Below are 21,611 nucleotides of genomic sequence, written 5' to 3'. Positions count from 1 at the left end.
CAAACTTGGAAGCAAACTAGATGTTCTTCAGTAGGTAAACGGATAAATAAGCTGTAGCACATCCAAATGATGACATATTATTCAGCACAAACAATAAATCGGCTATCAAACCATGACAAGACTTGCAGGGAACTTAAGTGCATATTGGTAAGTGAAGTAAGTCAAACTGAAGAGGCTGTGTACTGTATAATGGAAAAGGCAAAACTTCTGGAAAAGGCAAAACTGTGGAGACAGCAAAAACTTAAGTGGTTGCCAGGGGTGGGGTAGGAGGTGATGAATAAGCAAAGCACAGAGGTTTTTTAGAGCAATGGAAATATTCTGTATAATGATAGATACATTATTCATTTGTCCAAACCCACAGAATATACAACACAAAGAGTGAACCTTAGTGTAAAGTATGCATTTTGGCGATTATGATGGGTCAATATAGGTTCATTGAGTGTTAACAAATGCACTGTTCTGGTGGGGGAATGTTGATAATGGGGAAGATTATGCACGTGTAGGATGAGGGTATATGGGAAACCTTTGTATCTTCCTCTCAATTTTTTTTGTAAACTTAAAAATACTCTAAAAAGTTAAGTGTTTTTAAGAAAGTTATATGGTGGTCTCATTTTATAGCATGTCTTCAAAGAAAACACTGAAGTACATTTCTTAAATTTATGGTGAGTATATGCAGAAATACAAACTTCATTTTTTAAAAGAAGTAGTCTTTTAATGATGGGAGAGCTTTACATAAAAATAAAGGAAGTGTCTAGCCTTGCCTGAATCGTTGGCTGAGAAACTGGGAAAAGTTAGGGATGATATTTAGAGAGAAAGACCACCACACGAACAAAGATCTTAGATATCTCTGCAGAAGTAGTCTTCCTCTTGTAAACTTAAACCTGGGATTGCCAAAAGTCCATTAGTTCGTGGATTAGTGTAAAAATTATCAATCTAGTAATAATTTTTAAAGGATACTTGAACCATAGTTAAGAAAAGACATATTTGAGTGAAGGACAGCAGAAGGACTGAGACCTTTGGGAGTGTAGTAGATAATGATCTACATGTATCCTGTAGACAGGAAACAAAATCACAACTGCTCTATTTGAGGCACAATGTGGAACCATCATCAAAAAGTGAGATAAAGTTCCAGAAAGCAAAGAAAGCTAACTGGTGTTTTTCCTTCTCTTGGTGGACTTCATCTCATTATTTGATGATCATTCCACACAGCTTCCTTGTACTGAAAAAGCTAATGACCCGCAATGGTCAGTCACTGGTATAGAACTGTTCACAAAAAGTGGTGAAAACTATTGATATTAGGACTCAACATTCCTTCCTTAATTTCATCAGGTTAGTTCAATACAGTTGACTCTTGAACAACATAGGTTTGATTTATGTAGGTCCACTTATATGTGGATTTTTTATAGTACAGTACTGCAAATGTGTTTTCTCATGATTTTCTATTTTTTTAGTTTATTTCTTTAATTTTATTTTTTAAATCATTTTTTAAAAGTTTATTTATTTTGAGAGAGACAGAACATGAGCAGGGGAGGGATAAAGAGAGGGTGAGAGAGAGAGAGACAGAGAGAGAGAGAGAGAGAGAGAGAGAGAGAGAGAGAGAGAATGAATCCCAAGAGGCTCTGCAGGGTTAGTGCAGAGCCTGACATGGGGCTAGAACTCACAAAACTGTGAGATCATGACCTGAGCCAAAGTCAAAAGTTGGATGTTTAACCGACTGAGCCACCCAGGCGCCCCTATTTAAAGTAATCTCTCCACCCAACATGGGGCTCAAACTCACGACCTTGAGATCATGAATTGAATGTTTTTCCAGCTGAGCCAGCCAAGCACCCCCTTATGATTTTCTTAATAACATTTTATTTTCTCCAGCTTTCCCTATCATAAGAATGTAGTATATAATACACATAACATACAAAATATGTGTGAATCAACTTTTATGTTATCGATAAGACTTCTGGTCAACAGTAAGGTATCAGTAGTTAAGTTTTTGGAGAGTCAAAAGGTACACGTGGATTTTCAACTGTGGGATGTCAGCACCTCTAACTTCTGCATTCTTCAAGGGTCAGCTGTATTTTCAGAAGAAGTATCAAAAGTAGAATGGTGGGGGGGTGGCGCCTGGGTGGCTCAGTTGGTTAAGCATCTGATTTCAGCCCAGGTCATGATCTCATGGTTCAGTGGTTCAAGCCCTGCATCAGGCTCTGTTGCTAACAGCTCAGAGCCTGGAGCCTGCTTTGTATTCTGTCTCCCTCTCTGACTCTCTACTGCTCACGGTCTCTCTCAAAAATAAACATTAAAAAGAAATTAAAAACAAAAGTAGAATGAGAGGTAAGAACTGACTAAATTATGATCATCACTTCTATTTTACAAACAAGGAAATTAAAACATTAAAAAGTTCTACATTTGAGAATTGGTAGTAAAACCATACTTACAGAACATGTAAGTTCCTGGCTCCAGAGTATGAACTCATACTGTCACAATGAATTAACGTATAATACATTATGGAAGAAAGTGAAGATTTAATGAAAATAATATTTGTGGGGAGAGTATCTTTTAAAATGAACTCTAGTAAGTTGTGTTGGAAGAATGAACAATACTGCAAAAGACTATTCCTATCCTAAAATATTTAAAAATACAGGGAACATGAACAAAAGCGTTTGATAAGAAAATTGTTACAAAATACCTGTGTGTAATAAAGACCACAAAATACGCCTGTTGTTCAAATCAAACAGTAAAGCCGATGGAGAGGCTAAGGAAACAACTTTCTTTTTTTTTTATTTAAAAATTTAATAAAGTATTTTATTGAAACGCACTTTAATTTTAAGTTTTTATTTAAATTCTAGTTAACTTACATGGTAAAATTGGTTTCAGGTGTAGAATTTAGTGATCCATCACTTACATATGACACCTAGTGCTCATCACCAGTGCCCTCCGTAATACCCATTACCCATCTAGCCGATTCCCCCATCCTCCTCCCTCCCTGTTTGTTCTTTATAGTTAAGAGTCCCTTATGGTTTGCTTCCTTCTCCCTCTCTCTTTTTTTTTCTCTTGCCCTATGTTCATCTGCTTTGTTTCTTAAATTCCACACGAGTAAAATCACATAGTATATTCTCCGACTTATTTACCTTAATTATAATACATGGCAAGATTTCATTCTTTGATGGCTAAGTAATATTCCATTGTGTATGTGTGTCATACACATATACACCACATGTTCTTTTTTTAAAAAATGCTTATTAATTTATTTTTAGAGAGATAGTGAGTGTGCGAGGGGGGAAGGGGCAGAGAGAGAGGGAGAGAGAATCCCAAGCAGGCCTGAAGCTTCCAGCACAGGTGGGGCTTGAACTCATGAACCATGAGTTCATGACCTGAGTTGAAATCAAGATTTGGACGCTTAACTGACTGAGCCACCCAGGCACCCCTATATGCCACATCTTTATCTATTCAAATAAAGTTTGAAAAAGAAACACAGCAAAGCAACATTTCAAAATCATTTTTCATTACCCTGCTATTTTATCCAAAACAAGTAGGTGGGAGGGGGAACACAATAAATATTAAGGATCCTATGAGTGGTTATATTTTTAGTATTCTAGAGTTCTTATAAAGGGAACCACATAATGTTTAACTATATACGTCTCAATAGTCTTTGGTAATGCAAAAAAGGGAAAAGTAGAATTGAGAAATATATTTATCAGTTAATCAAAATATCATAACTATAGTTACCAATAACAAACACTTGAAATGTGAGTTACTGAAAAATTAATCATAACTTACTTGACAAATGGACAAAAACAGAATAATTATTCTAGAAGAAAATATTCAAAGGGTATATATTTCACAGGCAAGCAAACTATTAATGAAAATGAAGTGTACATTACTGTGAAGTGTAAATTTGTACATTACACATTTAATGTAAAAATAAAGACTGTTTTGGAAATTTGCTCCTAATTAAAGAGATTACAGGTGCCTGATTTGAATATGGGTGAGCCAGTTACAATTCTATAAATCAAAAAAAAGGAAGAGACTTAATGAAAATATTCTGAAGTAGAATTATGCCATTATTAAAAGCAGGTAGCTTGATTAAAACTTCATGTAGACCTGTATTTTGCTTATAGATCAAGTATAATGAATAGTAAAGAAATACACTGATATAATTTCCCAGATCAAATATGGCACTGGGGCTATCATTAGCCCCAATTCACTAATGAATAGTGTCCAAATATCACATATTGCAAGGAAATAATGAGAGTAATATCTTCTTCTTGGTCAATATTTAATAGTTTGCTGAGAGAATGAGTGCTACTGACCCGTGTGCTTTGAGTTCTTTGAACAGAACTTACACTGTCCCATCCCAATATTACTTTCCTGGACACACGTATGGCCAATGATAACCATTTTCTAAATGGCTGATAAAGGTTACAGACACACTGTGTCACATGGAATAGAGTAAACTAACTACACATTAGTACCTTACAAATGTATGACACTGTTTTCAAATTGGTTTAATTCAGTGGTCTCTAAATATTTTGGTTTTGTATCCCCTTACACATTTTTAAGTTGCTATCTAACCTTTTATTTACTGTAAGTTATACAGTTTTACAAAGGATGGAATTTTCAGCATATTATATTATACTTGCTGACATCTATAAATAGAACAGTTGCTTACTTTTTTAGATATATCCTATTTATACCCCACATCACTTATTTAAACAAAATACAAACATCTGAAACTTTTACACTATTCCTTCTCTTTTCTTAAACTTCTGTATTCAACCACCGGTCCCCCATTTTTATCCTAGGCATACATCTTATGCTTACAACTTGTAATGATCACTCTATTTTACTTCTCTGAAATATATATATTAAAAGTTAAAAAAATGAAATAATCCCAAATCGGATACCTTCTAGAGATTAAATTATAATTTTGAAGTCCCTTCAATGTGGGCTCATCAGATTACATTAGTTAAGGGCTACTCAAGTTTAAGTCAACATTTACTGGACATATCGGCAGCATTTGATAGAGCTACAACTCCAATGAATCAGTTTTTTTTCACTTTCCTTCTGGCACATCTTTCTGACTTGGTCTCCCTTTGCTCACTTGGTTGCAGCCACCCTGTCTTCCTTGCCCTTTCTCAAATATAACCAAGTTCCTTTCTGTATCAGCCCTTTGCACTTGGTGTTCCCTCCATCTGGAATATCTTTCTAGATAACTGCATGACCTCATCACTCTCTACATGCCAACCTCAATTCATTGTTGAGGCCTGCTTTCACACACTTCTAAACAGCACACCTGCTCTTCAGCTGCATCACTAACTCATCACCCTGATCCCAAAAGCATGTAACATCCACAAATATCACACATTTGTTTAATGTCAGCCTCATACCTCATTAAAATGTAGGCTCCCTAAGAAAACCCTAGGAAACCAGACATAGATTCTGATGTATTTACTTCTGCCTCTCCAAAGTCTAGAACAGTACCTGGCATGTAATGAGGGCTGACTAAATGTTTGCTGAATTTACTAAATAAAGAACAAAATGAGAAGAGATAATTACTAAATTTATTTTAGCAACTGTGTACTAGAAAAAATACTGTAATATATTTTCAAGAATTTCAACAAATGGTACTTTTGCCTTCACAAAAAGTAATATGTACAAGGGATTTAAAATGATTAAAAGAAACTGCAAGTTATTTTACAAAGCACTTAGCACACTAGTGATGGTATTCTTTAAATGTACATCATCTATTAATAAAATACAATATCACATGAAATAGAGGTTTGCATCAGTATGTAGATGCTTTGTTTTCATGGTACATAGATAGAATAAAAATAAATGGAGGAGTAAAAGAATTAGTAACAGTAACTTATAAAATTATTTGAAAATTATACACATTTTGGAATTTTTAACAATAAAATGAAAAAAATGTCAAGTTTCTTAATTTCTATCACTGAAAATTGTTGCTGTTGAGAATCATTCATTTTCTAAACTTTGTCAGATCTATTTAATGCAGTGAAAACTCCAGCCATGTTGCTTTCTGGCACTGCTTATTTTGTGCTTCTGAAGCTGGAAGAATTAGTTAATGACATGTTGAAATCTCTCTGAAAGACAGTTTTCTGGATGGCTCCTACAGTCTAGATAATATTCCAAGTCTTGAAACAGCATGGAATCACACAGAGTGCTTAACTGGACCTAACAGAGACTTTTTCCGGTGGTTTCTGAATGCATGAGCTCTGTTTGCTCGGACAGTTTTTAATAACAAGTTCTCTGCCCCCTCTTCTCTGTGCATCTCAATATTAGTTACATATGCCTCTTAAAAATTACTCTTTGAATCCAGGCCACACCATGAAGATATAAAATTATCTCTCGAAAAGAATTTTGCTCTTGTCTACAGATACTTCCTTATCCATCTCTGAGTGGAGAAGTGGCCCCGTACCAGTTACTAAGGCTGCAAAACAAATTACCCTACAACTCAGTGGTGTAAAACAACCATTTATTATGCTCATGAACTCTGTGGGTCAGGAATTTGAACATAGTGCAGCTGTAGCAGCTTGCCTCTGCTCCGTGATATTTGGGATCTCGGCTGGAAGACGTGAAGACTAGAAGCTACATTCAGCCGAAGGCTTACTCACTCTCCCATCTGGTGGCTGATGCTGGCTGGAGGTTGGAGGCCTCAGTTCCTTTCCATGTGGGGCTTCCATGTTGTTGCCCCAAATAGGCCAGTTTGAATTTTGTCACAGCATGATGGCTAGATTCACAAGTGATTATTACAAGACACAAAAAGAGTGGAGCCCTTATTGCCTTGTTTGATTTAGCCTCAAAATCACTCAGTGTCCTATTTATCAGATTTGTTCAGGCAGGCCCAAAGTTCAGTCCCACGTTCAAGAGGAGGGGATATAGACTGTGCTTACTGATGGGGAGTAGCAACTGACAGGGAGAATGTGGATTGGGAACACTGCTATGATCATTTTTGAAAAATACAACCTGCCACAGGTCCTAATTGGATACTATTTCTTAGCATTCTCAGTTTCCTGAGGGTGTTAATCTTATCTCTAGTGTTGCAGTAAGCAATTCACCTAAATTACAAGAGGCAATATGGGTCTCTGAATCAGAGTCAGAAAGAATAACTTCAATCTTTATGGGACTCAAAAGGCAGGAAAAAGCAAGGTTGAAGAGTGAAGAATATATGGCAGATTAAGCAAATGCTAACAATATATTTGAGAGGCAAATTATTTTCCATGTCAGTCTTGTTTTCAACAAATCACTTGCAAATGGATTTTCCTTTCTTTTTAAAAAGGTAGAACTTCCTTAAAATATATGTGTCTTCCTGAAATACATGCCCTTGCCTACACTTACATTGTTGTTCCCATTATCTCAGAGTGCCTTCCTCAGCAAGCAGAAAACTAGGAGATAACCAGGTGTATGCACTCATCTTACCCTACTGACTTTATATAAACACCATCCCTAATCCTGTGGGTTTATATTGTTCTGTGAGCTGAGCAGTGTGAAAATTCTCCTAAAGCCTCAATGTAAATGTTTCTCTAATCCTATTAAAGCCACAAAACAGACCCAGATGAATGAGTAGGAAACTGAGCTAAAGAACTCTCTCTGACCTCGATACCACTGTCAGTGTTGGCATTGACTTCATTGGTCAGCATTTCCTTCTAAGTATGGCATGGTTCAAATGGGAAAGCAAAACTTTAGCTTACTCCTGTCTAGAACACTCAAGTCCAACCTATATACCCCTCCAGCCAAAGCTCTGGAGAGGATTCTGAATAGACTTAAAAAAATAAAATAAAAAGGGTTGAAATACTGGACATATAAAAAACAGACACAAAACAACACAACAATGTATTTAAGTTGGTTTTCTCTTTTTAAAGCTATGACATAATCAATATATTATATGTTGAAACAATGAAGTATAAAGCAGGAGGCATAATCTTTCCCATTCTACCTCCCAGAGAAGACAATCACCATTGTCTTTTACTTGTTTAAATATATATATATATGTATATATGTATGTATATGTATATATGTACATATATACATATATGTTGTTGTTGTTTGTTTTGTTTTGTTTTTTAATGTTTATTTAGTTTTGAGAGAGAGACAGAATGTGAGTGGGGGAGAGACAGAGAGAGAGAGAGAGAGGGAGACATAGAATCCGAAACAGGCTCTAGGCTCTGAGCTGTCAGCACAGAGCCTGATGCAGGTCTTGACCTCAGGAACAACGAGATCATGACCTAGGCCAAAGTCAGATGCTCAACCGACTGAGCCACCCAGGCGCCCCTAAATATATTTTCTAATATAGCATATACAGAGAGATAGATAATTCAGGAGATTTTGGAGCCATATCAACAAATGTAGGTAATATTCTTTTTAATGGATGTACAGCATTCCACTGTAGCATAATTTATTTAACCAGCCCTCTACTGATGGACAATTCAGTTGTTTCTCATTTTGAATATATCCAAGAATAAAATTCTATTGTGTGAATATTTGCCATGGGCTATGAACAAAAACACAACTTCAAATTTGATGAGGATTTATTGTTAGACTTTTTTGAGGTGCTTACAAGGCAATTGAGGCGGAAGAGAAGATAAAGATGTGTATACATAAGATGACACTCTACTTCACAAAACAAGAGTTAAAATGTGTTGGTAGTAACATCGAGGGCTTGGGTTCTTGTTAATGAGGCCCTTGGGAAAATATAAACACTCCTCCCAAGTTCAAATCTCAAGCCGGCCCACTACTTTCTGGTTTTCAGCTTGAGCTTCTGGCACATAAGCCTGCAATTGGGGCCTTGCATCAGATGCCAAACTAAACATTTGGGAACAAGAATTATAATAACCCCCTTTTTTTGTTTGTTTGTCTGAAGTAATTTAAAAACATATAGCATAAAGTAAAACAAAGAAAATTTAGGATGAGGGAATAACCCTAAGAAATAGAAAACTTGATAGCTTTCATTCAAAGCATTTTCTTGGATATTCATTCATGTTACTCAGAGTATAGAATTAATTGCCGAGGTAGATCAGCATGGCCTTTCGAGAACAGAAGGAAGGGGAGATATGAATTCCTTCACAGACATTAGTGGAAAATACAAAAACTAAGACTCCCTGAATGCATGGGGTAACGGCAGAACAGAGATCTATTTAAATTCACTTTCCACGTTGCCAGGCCTAGCTAAATTTGCATGATTGACTAATGGACATTCTAGTGAAAACTCCAGACTGTTGCTGCTGTTGTTGCCAATCATGAACTTTTCATGTAGTTCAACCCTGCCTCACTCTCTGTTTTAAGAAGAGGAAAATAATTGTCTGCCCCTGAAAGCTTTCATATTAAACATGTCAAAGCACATTACAGATGATGTAGAAAGAACTTTGACATATTTAGCATAAAATATTTTAGTGTCAGAAGACTATTCTCTACTTAAAATGACAGATTGTTCTCAAAGGCCTAACAGAATCTGTGGACTTATTAAAAGGACATGCTAGCATCTCCTCGATTAGTCTTTATAATGCTTGTTCCTTTGACAGGAGAGTGGTTCCCCTTGGGAGAGTAGTGGTGATTGAAAAGGAGCCCTGGAAGGAGGTAATCTGGCATGTTGGTAATATTCTGCTTGACCACAGTGCTGGTTACACAGGTGTGCCTCCTTTGTGAAAATTCACTGAGCGCTATTCTTAGAGTTTATGTTAGACTATAATAAAAGGTTTTTAGAAAAGGAAGCAGGTGAGTACTTACAACCTCATATACAATAGCTACTTTCTCTTGATATGTAAAAGATATTAGTAAGCTATTAATAATCAGCATAACAAAAAATGTTTCTTTAATTAAAAAAAAAGATGTTTTCTACACTGATGAATCAGCTAGTTTTACATTAATGTGAATCACTCTGTTATGTATTTCCCAAATACAATGTGTTCTTAATGATGGAGAGTGATGCAATCAAGGGTTAATTTGTATGCTTTGCTTATTTTCATGCACCTCAGCATAATTAGTACTATGTCTGAAAGAAAATATGTACTAAATAATAACAGCAAAAAGTTATCAAGCGCTTATAATGTGCCATGCATCAGACACTAAGTGAAGTAATTAACATTCCAACTACCATTTAACTTTTTAAGAGTCAGTCTCTCTCCCGCCGAAAAACCCCTTTCCAAGATGGCACACAATGAATACTCAATACTATTAGCTGTTATTTGCACAGAATTTCTCTTCCTTTATAGTTTGCGTGTTCTTTCATTTATATAAACATAGCTGAGGATCTATGATGCGCCAGGCATGTTATGTTGTGATCTTAAGAATCCTGTGCTATTTCTACCTGGGGGAGTTATGGAGGACATATAGTTATGGAGGACATATAGCATGGAGGAAAAAATTTGCTAATAAAGTTTTAAATTTGTTTTTAATTTTCATAGCATACCTAAGTCTTGACAAAGAAAAGCACAGGATTATCGAGTAAAGGCAGTACAATAAATCTCTCTGCATTTCATCATTTTAAAATCATCAGTTCCTTTGTAAATGAGATTTATTTTCCAACCAAGAAGTATTCTGTGGTATCTGTTCTCTTCAGGATCATACAATTTGGTATTGATTTACCAGTTACTCCATGTTTTCACAACAGACCCAATTAATTCAGAAACTATGAGAATGGGGGACATGATTTATATACCCGGGGTTGGCAAACTTACTTGTATAGAGTCAGATAATAAATAACGAAGGCTTTTCAGGCCATATGGTCTCTGTCACAATTAACTCCGCTCTTGTAGCATGCAAGCAGCCATAGATAACATGTAAACAAATGAATGTAGCTGTGTTCCAATAAAACTTTATTTAAAAAGAAAAAGAGGCAGCAAGTTGGATTAGGCCCATTAGTCATGTTTGGCCAATGCCTGCTTTATCCCACAATACCTTTTATAGTGCTACACAGACAGGTGGCCTCAGTAAATACATCATGCTTGACATAGTCAATGACGTTAAAAAAGGAAATGCAGGAAATGGGAGAGAAATGGCATTAATTCTGAGTTCTCTAAGAGCACATATCCACATTCCCTCTACTTCTAACCTGGAATGCACCTCTTCCACTCTTAAATTAGATTCTAGAACTAGAGAGAATAGACTTTCTACTGATGTAAGGAGTTTTCCTATGTGAGAAAAAGGAAAATAAATTTGACAAAAAATTCAAGTTGATAGGGAGCATAGACTTGGTACTCATTGTGGTATCTTTTCCCTTGAGAGCAGAAAAGTGACATTTGTAGATAAGGTAGGAAAAATCCACTGGTAAAAAGAACCTATTCATAATAGAATGCATCACAGAAACCCATATGGGTGGTCTGGCCAGGCTGAAGTGGTTGGCAGTGGGATTTGAAAAATAAGATTAACACAAGATGTTAAGTACTGAAATCCATCTAGTCACAAACACGTGTGTTTTTAATGACATTCAGAGCCATTCTGTAAAATGAAAGAACAGAGGTTAACTCGTTTTATTGAAAACATCATAAAAAATCCTAGAGTACCCTAGAACTAAGAACCTTTTATTATTTTCTCATGGCTGAAAATCATGTTCATCTGCCAGTGACAAATAACATTCATTGGTTATGGTGGAGACAGAAGCCTGACAGCAACATGACAGCAAGGGACCACACCAACACATTTTTTTCCAACATAAAACTGACATATGAGATGCAGACACAGTGCAGGGGGTCCTTCATAAAACAAAGAAACAAAATAAGTACAGCTTGTCCTCAGACTCCTTTTCAGTAAGAGGGAATCACCCCAGGCTCAGTACTTGCCATGACCTCCACTCTCATTTATTCAGCAGATATTTACTGAATGACTATAAAATATCAGGCACTGGTGTCTGCATTGGAACATATGGGTTTTTTTTTTTCCTTTAAAACATGCCATTCTTAGAGAGAAATAGAAAGCAACTATCTAAAACAGTAAATAAAATAACTTCAGTCACTGGTTAAGTGCTAGGAAAAAAAAAGCATCGGTGGTAGAGCATGGTAGGTGGAAGGAGAAAAGTATGGAGTAATTTTAGCTAAGATGGTCAGGGATGGACATTTTGAAAAGGTAACATTTGGCAGACCTTTGGAAGATTTCAAGTTTGGCAATGACATGATCAGATTTATGCTTCAAAAATGCTGCATGAAAAATGTATTGTAGCAGGGTCAGTGGGCACAAAACTGGTAGCAAGTAGTCTTGGTTAAGATGATGGTGTCTTGGTCTTATGACACAGGAGTGGAGATGGTGATAAAATGATATACTCAGAAGATATTCTGGAGGCATATTTGACCCTCTGAAAGATGATGCTGGCTTGGTCTAGAGAGGATGCAATGGGAAGACAGTGATGAGTTGATGGGTTCGGTATTATTCTAGAGTATATTCGTCAGCTTTGTTGGAAGACCATGTAAGTTGTGGAAAGAGAATGACTTTCAGGATTATGGTTTGAGTGACTGCTATGATATTGAGAAAAGAAAGGCTTCAGAAGGAGCAAATCTGGCAGGAGATAGGTGGTGGAAATCAAGAAACCTACTTTAGACATAGCAGGTCTAATCCCATGTCCTCAGGTATACTTCACAGGAAGGAAGGTTAGATACTGTGTTCTTCTAGGGAAAAATGATTATCTCATATTTATATTATCCAAAGGATTAAGTATACAACAGAGGTGTCAAAAACAAATGACAAATTAACTTAGGAAACAAATCATTATCCACCTATTTTTCAAAGTGTAATTATGTGAAAAGAATTAGCAAGTTAGATAGGGACTGTAAAAGACTTTCAGGAAAACTATTTCTGATTCCCATTTCTTATCTAAAAACCAACTTCTCCACCCTTTTCAATTTCAAGATTCAACTTCTGGTGGCTACCCTCCCTTCAACACTGGTACCTCTCCCTGCTGGTATGACTATACTCTCAGAAGAGTGCAAGAGTAAGTACTGATACGCTGCTAGACCTTTCAAAATTATTAGCGGTCTAGAAATGTGAGAAGAGTTCTTGGATCAAGACATACAGATTTGGGTGCCTGGGTGGCTCAGTCGGTTGAGCATCTGACTTTGGCTCAGGTTATGACCTTGTGGTTCACAAGTTTGGGTCCTTCATCAGGCTCTGTGCTGACACCGCAGAGCCTGGAGCTTGCTTCAGATTCTGGGTCTCCCTCTCTGTCCCTCTCCCTCTTAAAAATAAACAAACATTAAAAAAAAGACACAGAATTTACTTCTAAGTGAAAATAATACTCCTTCACCAAACATTTTGTGCTAGAAGTAGCCTTGAAACCTAAAAAATACTATATTCATATTACAAGCAATAGAAATTCTGTAATTTTGTGCTTTAGAGCATTCCTTTTCTCCCTTTCTTATCTTCATTATCAGCCTTGAAAAGTAATCCAAATGTTTTTATTTGGATGGTATCTAGCTAGCTATCACACATATCTTTTTATACAGGGTATATCTTTAAATATTATGCATCTTTAATTACACACTGATAATCTATGCATACTATTTTTTTTAAAGTATATTTATTTTGAGAGAGAGAGAGACAGAGAAAGAGAGTGTGCATGCGCGTGCACAAGCAGGAGAGGGGCAGAGAGAGTACAGTAAATATATAGAGTATAGAATTCCAAGGCATGGAGCCCAACTCAGGGTTTGACCTCACAAACCGTGAGATCATGACCTGAGCCAAACCCAGCAATCAGATGCTAACCCAACTGAGTCACCCAGGCGCCCCTATACAAACTAGTTTTTAAAAGAGAACTTAATAAAAACAATTATATTAAAAACATAAACTAGGTCACTCATGTCATCATCCAGAACTAAGGTCTACTAAATTGTGATGTATGTAACACTTCTGTCTAGAGAATAGCAGCCCCTTGCTGCTTGAAAACAATAAATAGCCTTCCACCTTGCAAGATGACACACATGCCTCCACCACCCCCACTCACATCCCACCACTAAGATTTATACCTACCTATTCAAGATGTGGGCCCCACACCAAGGTCATGAATTGAGTATTACATCATACACCAGCCTAGGAATCTTCTCTGCTAAGAGAAGAAAGGGACTATCGCTCAAAGGAACCGTAGGACCTAGTCAAGCAAATACCAGCAGGGCACAGGACACTATATATGAGAGAGTACTCAATCAAGAGGAGATAGACTGAGTTTAGATAACGGAGATTATTGATATGGAAACATTCTCTCATAGGATTTAATACCCTAGCAAGATCACATGAGATGATGCTAAGATGCTGCTATGAGGGCTCTTGGAAGAATACAGAAAGCAATGGTCCGTATAACATGAAGCAGAAATGCCGTAATTGCTATGGCAGACAGTAGAAGTGCTATCACAGACTACACCATCCAAAACCTGCTGGCCTGACAGAATGAGGGAATGATCTATTAAAGGTGCAGCTAGGGCTCCTTGGAGATGATATCCTATAATTCATTCTCTAGGATACAGAATACGCTTTAAGTCAACAACCATTATAAGGAGCTGTGTTTCCAAAAAGTAGAATTCATGGGTCCAGGAACTAAGAGGTAGCAGTAAGAGTGGCCCTATTTATCATCATATTCTTAATAACTGAATTGGAGAATCTGTGCTTCTCACTCCTGCAGACCCTAGGCTTTAGAGGTACTGATTCCTAGAAGGGTGATGATATTCCACCAAAGGACACAACATAAGTCTCATTAAACTTTAAGCTATTATTGCTAACTGGTCACTTTGGGCTCCTCATGCCAAGAACAGTAGGCAAGGAAAGAAGGCAGAGGTAATTGATCCTGATCAAAAAAGATAGGGGGTGGGGCACCTGGGTGGCGCAGTCGGTTAAGCGTCCGACTTCAGCCAGGTCACGATCTCGCGGTCCGTGAGTTCGAGCCCCGCGTCAGGCTCTGGGCTGATGGCTCGGAGCCTGGAGCCTGTTTCTGATTCTGTGTCTCCCTCTCTCTCTGCCCCTCCCCCGTTCATGCTCTGTCTCTCTCTGTCCCAAAAATAAATAAACGTTGAAAAAAAAATTAAAAAAAAATAGATAGGGGCAACAAATAAGCAAACAAACAAACAAAAGAGGAGACAAGGCCTGTTACACAATTACACAATGACATCCTGGTGATCCAGTTGGGCATCTCTTAGAACTCCTTTGCCTATTTTTACTGTAAACAGACAAGTTTAACAGCTATAGCCTGAGAAACACATGGCAACAGAATCTTAGAGGTCTTACAGATGCGGTTGGGGTTATTTCATCATTAAGCCCCTGAAACAGCAGAGTTCGGCCAAGAGTAAGAGGAATCTAGAACAAAGAGTAGAGGAGGGAGATAAGAATTAGTTGTGGCCTTGAGATCAGCTAAAGTAAGAGTTACTAGCTCATCTCACCAACTTTCCTTTTGTAGGTTTCCCCACAGAAGAAGACCAAAGACCAAACGATCCTCAAGGAACAGTTTCAAGAACTTAAATAATGGAAGTGGATTTGATTGGTGCAAAAGATGAATTGTAGTGCACTACCAAGAATCTACTTTCAAGATGAACATACCAATTCCCCTAGTTGCCGAGATTGTTGGTGACTGGTGGGTTTTAGCAGAGTCCCTCTCAGGGAATTGAGACCTTGGCCAAGGTCATGCCCTCTCTCTAAGAGACTACTACATTCAATGACTGGTTGCTGTGGGAGTACAAAGTTCAGACCCCTGGCCTCAAGGTGATCTGATCCAACTCTGAAGGGCCACCCCAGCTCTGAGGCTCCACAGAATTAGCTGAAGCCCTTGTATAAACTATATTGCAACTCTTCCCTTTGCTCAATCCTATTTCCTTCTCCCCACATAGGTACTGATCCTAAGGGTATTCCCTGATAAATTTCCTGCACATAAATCTCAATCTCAGAGTTTCTTTTGTGGGGGCATCTGCCTTAAGACAAACTGGTAAGGCTGTACTAGTATCAGCTGATTATTAGATGTGGATATGGCATAAAGACATTAACTTCTAGAGCTGTAAGAGGCCAGAAAGTGCTTTCAATGGGAAGCACTTTCCTTTCCCTAAAAAGGAATTCAGAAAAGTTGTGGGAGGGTAGGAAGACAACTAAAAAACATTCAAAATAGTTTCTGAGTCCCCTGGAAAAATATCTTTATAATTTAGGGTACTTATTTTGATAAACAGAATAGTATCATTGAGAAAATTGTTAGTGATTTTGGAGTCAGTTGTTTGTCAGTAGGGGATGGGTGCTACTGGCCATCTATTAGATAGAGGCCAGGAATGATGTTAATCATCCAACCAACAATGACTATCCAGCCTCCCACAATAAAGAATTATTTGGCTTAAAAGGTCAATAGAGCCAACGCTGAGAAACCCTGGTTTAGAGGTCATGAAGTATATTACACTCATTATCTCATTACATTCTTGGGATTATGGGGAATATTAGTATCTCTTTACTACAGATGGGGAAATTGAGCTCTGTGAAGGAAACTAACTTGCCAAAGATTGAAAAGAATGCTACCAGTAAAAATGGGTATAGTAGTTCATTTTATTTTATGCAACTTTTTCTGGTCCAGATGGCAGTCACTACTGGAACTTATCTCAATTAATCACATCCCTACAAACCAAGAGGTAGCAAGCATATGTATAAAGCTTGTGATTTGCAGGCTCACAACTGTCATTTACTGCTAAATTCATTGTATTATGAAACTAAACCCTTCATTATATTAAGAAACTAAAGCCTGAATTCACATCAGAGAAAAAAAATCATTTTCAAATTTACACTTCTGAATTTACATAACATTTATTCCCAAAGCTTGATTCAAATAAAGAATTTATACATTGTATAGTACTACTGGTAGATTTAATATATCTACACATAGCATTTAAAATAAAATTGTTTTGTATTTTAGCCCTGAGAAACACGCTCAGGATATACTGTCACCAATGATAATCACAAGTCTGTCAAGTGGGAGCATGGAGTCTAGTTGTTAGGATTGTTCCCTCTGGAGTCCCAAATTCTGCCATTTTCTAGTGGTATGACCTTGGGTAAGTTACCTAACCTTTCTCAAAGCTTAAGTTTTCTTTCTTTTCTTTCTTTCTCTTTCTTTCTTTCTTTCTTTCTTTCTTTCTTTCTCTCTCTTTCTTTCTTTCTTTCTTTCTTCTTTCTGTCTCTCAATATGAAATTTATTGTCAAATTGGTTTCCATACAACACCCAGCACTCATCCCAACAGATGCCCTCCTCAATGCCCATCACCCACTTTCCCCTCCCTCCCACCCTCCATCAACCCTCAGTTTATTCTCAGCTTTCAACAGTTTCTCATGGATTGCCTCCTTCCCTCTCTGTAATTCCCCCCCACTCCATGGTCTTCCGTTAAGTTTCTCAGGATCCACATAAGAGTGAAAACATATGGTGTCTGTCTTTCTCTGTATGACTTATTTCACTTAGCATAAAGCTCTCCAGTTCCATCCACGTTGCTACAAAGGCCATATTTCATTCTTTCTCATTGCCAAGTAGTATTCCATTGTATATATGAACCACAACTTCTTTATCCATTCATCAGTTGATGGACATTTAGGCTCTTTCCATAATTTGGCTATTGTTGAAAGTGCTGCTATAAACATTGGGGTACAAGTGCCCCTATGCATCAGCACTTCTGTATTCCTTGGGTAAATTCCTAGCAGTGCTATTGCTGGGTTATAGGGTAGGATCTATTTTTAATTTTTTGAGGAACCTCCACACCGTTTTCCAGAGTGGCTGCAAAAGCCTAAGTTTTCTTACATGTAAAATAGTAACTTACTATGAGGCCTGTTTTAAGGATTAAATAAGATAATGCATATGAAATAGTGACTGGTAAACTATGCACACTGAATAAATGATAGTTATATTGAACATCTGTTGCTTTTTGGCTTCCAGCATCTTAGTTCTCCCTCTTAACGGCAACTTGAACTCCATTTGGGGATTTAATTCTTACCCCTTGGATTTAGTACGGTGGACTGTAATTAGGTGTCTTGCCCTCCCCTAGCCAAAGGGCAGGCATGTAACCGAAACCAACCCAGTCAGATTCTCCTTCTCTGGAATTTATATACCGAGTGGAGAAACAACACAGAAAATGGTAAGTTTTGTCCATTCCTGGTAATGCTACCCTGACCAGTTTACTTTTCACTGTAACACCATTGTTAACATTGCTGCCTCTGAATTCCCAAAGGTGATTTATTTATCTTGCCATGCCAATGTCTGGTGTACAGCCTTCCATCAATTCCATAAGCCTCTGATAACCTTTCAACAAAATCCCTTTTCCTAAAGTTAGCCTGATCCAGGTCTATTGCTTGTAACCAAAAAAACTCTATATATACCAGCCATATCTGAAATCTGCATAAATTATCTAATCTAATTGATATTTAATTATAGTAAGTGCAAATAAGATTTAGTGACTTCTCTCTGCTTTCAGAAATACGTTTATCATTGATTTGGCTTTTGGTTTTAGCCCTAATACATATCCCCACACAGTGAAGTCTACATAGGAACTGAGGACTGTTTACCTAAAAGAAAATTCTGTGGAGCAAAGGTGCTGTTTAAGCAGTCATCTCTGTTTGCTCTCTGTTGGAGCACTTCTTGGTAGGGCTTCAAGAAATACAAGGCAAGTGAAAAGAAACTGAATGTCTGATTGATGTCTGATTGCCTGAGTCCACAATTCTATAGGCTTACCTGAGATCTTAAATAAGAATCTTTTCAGATACAGAGGCTTTCATTATTTTTGGCTTTCCTTCTGTGTCTTGGATGTGGTTGCTCTTTGGGTATAGCTACGGGTCAGACTCTGTGTGGTCAATCTGAATCTGCAATTACTGGCATCCAGGGTCAGAGGAGAGGGGTGTAGCAGCAGTGAAAGTGCATGTTTCTTAAACAAGGAAAGAAATGAATAATCACTTTGGTTTTGCTTTACAGATGCTTTGATCCACTTCATTTTTCACTGTGGGAAGACAGAATGGCAATCTCTGAGTTGCTTTAGCGTTCACTTCCCAGAATGAATCTTTCAAGGCCATGGAGTATCATGCCTCTGTCAGCGGGGCTGCACTATGAACAAGCCATTAAGATGGCATTTCAGTGCAGGGCACAGAAATAATATTCTTTGCCATCACTCGGTGTACAAAATTTGGAGCTCCACTCATTTGCCTGCACTTCAGAGCAAACGATTCTAAGGGCAAACGGTAAGAGTTCTTTGAGCAAGAAAGTTTGGAAAACTTAAGTGGGTAGTTAAGAAGGTCAAAGATTTCCTTGTTCTTACAGAATAATTATGCCCAATTCCAGTTTTTTTTGTGAAAAAACAGGGGAAAAGAAGTCCATTAATGGATACCAAAATTTGCAACAGTTCCTATCTTCAGTGTTACTGAAGCAGCCTTTACCGACTGTAGTGCGTACAGTTTAGGGTGTTCTACAGCACCATGACCAATTGGTCATTCTGCAGCAAGTTTCCAAAACTAAAATGGCAGGTTAATTTATAGCCTTAGTGAAGCTGTTCTGCTAAACTTCACTGAAGTTGATTACCTGCCCCACTGGGCATTTTTTCTTGATCTACATATGATGAGTGAAATACATGCATAAGAATCTTCTAAGTGACATAAACATTTCCATGCATATAGTTCAATAATTAGTTCAAAATCTTCCTAAAAAAAAAACCCACCTAACTTATAGAAGGCATGGAAATATTTAGTGATTACATAATTTATTCATCTTCCTAGGAAATACTTTACCCCCCCGGTGGTAAAGAAGCAACTAATTCAGGGTGGTCTTTGACTATTCTTTCCTCTCAGTTGTATGTCCTCTTTTCTCAACCTACTAGTTAGCAATTCTACATTTTGTACAGTCTAAGGATGCTCGTTGCAAGGGATTTATTTATATCATGGATTGTGCTATATTGAACACATAATGGAACTCATCAGTTAAAGATTGCTGCAGTGACAGTTTCAGCACCATGTCTTATGGTAATATATATATCCTTCCTTATTCTTAAGAAACATTCAAGTGTCATCAATTATTTCAGTGGGTACTTTTTAAGCCAGAATCTAATTTTAAAATTTATAGTCTAGTTCAAAACATGCTATGAGATTTAGAAGGTGCTAATTTCAACCATGAACACAGAGTAATGTTCTTCAGTGTGAAGCTGCATCTAATCATTCGTTCACTTCTCATGGGGAGCAGAGGAATGAGGCATCTCAGTGATTCCCACTATTCCCTACATAAAACTCTACTAGCGGTTTGTCACCAGAGACCAGATGAATGCTAACTACTTTTATGAAGTTATAGGATATATGCAGATGTAAGATATAGCTACTCTGTATCTGTAGGGTTTTTTGGTTCTAAGCAATAGAACTGGATCAGGCTAACTTTAGAAAAAGAAATTTTGTTGAAAGGATACCAGAGGCTTGCATAATTGATGGGAGGCCATTGCCCAGACATGGGAATGGACAAGCAAAGTTTTTCTCCTTTCATTAAATTGACATTTTTCAGTTCAAGTACAATAAGCTAAAACACTCACTACCTTGCATATTTTACTACTTTTGAGAATTTTCTTTTTCCTTAGTTTAAATCAGAGGCTGCTATATTATAGCTAAGGAAACTAAGAGATGGCACCATGCTTTTAAAAATATGATTCCACTGAACTAATACTGGGTGTCAATCCTAGATTGGTCCTTTGTCACAATGCTGCTGAGAACTACAACCAGTTCAGGTAACTAATTCTTATTTGAATATATCGTTTCTGTGGTGTAAACTTGTTGGAAGACAGGTAAAATTGTTATAAGGGTTTACCTGAGATGACAATTTGGGGTCTTTAAGTAATGGGGAAAAGCATACCAGAGTCTACACTTGACTTATGGACTAATGAATACTTAAAGGCATGGACGTACGGAATTCTGCCTCCATTTAAGAAAAATGGAGAGAAGAATGCCATGTCTTTCAGATAATGCATAGATAACAAATAAAATAATTTAAAATACTCCCCCAAAATAAATAAGGCAATTTATATATTTAAAAGTAGTTGATTCAATACAAACTTTACTCTAGAGGCCTTAGTCTTTACACTGTACTCAGATAAGTAACATCCATTTCTGATTCCGAATTAGGTGCTCATATTATTGTCACTTATGACTTCTACGCTTGGTTGTCCTTCATTTCTTTTTTCTTATCTAAATTCCAACCCTTCTTATCAGTCAGAGGTGTATTTAGCTGTGTGAAACAGAAATCTGACAAACAGTGGCTTAAAGAAGAATTTATTATTTAATGCACCATGGTCTCTGGGAGTAAGCCGTCCAGAGCTGGTAAGCAGTCCAGGAACAGACTATTTTCTTGCATGGGGCTCTTTAGTGTGTGTGTGTGTGTGTGTGTGTGTGTGTGTATTTTATATATATATATATATATATATATATATATATATATATATATATAGTTCCCTTTGATCATAAGATGGCTGTTGCATCCTCAAGTATTAGTTTATGTACTAAACAGGAAGGAAGTGAAAGGAAAAGCAAAGCATACTTGCCAAAGGAGTGTGCCAGTTTTTACTAAAAAAAGAAGCTTCTTAGAAACCTCACTCAGTAGACTCTTTAGCACCTCAGTGGCCAGAACTGGGTTACGTGGCCACTAAAGACTGAAGAGGAGTTTGAGG

General features: G+C 37.2%; 1 protein-coding gene across 22 annotated transcripts in view; it reads right to left on the bottom strand.

Annotated features, from left to right (window-relative positions):
• The window catches only part of CCDC91 (coiled-coil domain containing 91), a 353,778-nt gene that overhangs the window by 15,294 nt on the left and 316,873 nt on the right, over positions 1 to 21,611 (bottom strand). For 20 of the 22 annotated variants that reach the window (XM_047867305.1, XM_047867307.1, XM_047867304.1 and 17 more), the window contains one exon: positions 15,205 to 15,273. The exons of the other annotated variants lie outside the window; for them this stretch is intronic. In XM_047867305.1, the coding sequence (XP_047723261.1) occupies positions 15,205 to 15,273 (69 nt within the window). The remainder of the gene's footprint in view (positions 1 to 15,204; positions 15,274 to 21,611) is intronic. 22 annotated transcript variants of the gene reach the window in all.

Source organism: Prionailurus viverrinus, chromosome B4, assembly GCF_022837055.1.
Source record: "Prionailurus viverrinus isolate Anna chromosome B4, UM_Priviv_1.0, whole genome shotgun sequence".
NCBI classification, from domain to species: Eukaryota; Metazoa; Chordata; class Mammalia; order Carnivora; family Felidae; genus Prionailurus; species Prionailurus viverrinus.
The sequence above is the reverse complement of the archived record's forward strand: the minus strand, read 5'-3'. Positions and strand labels throughout refer to the sequence as shown.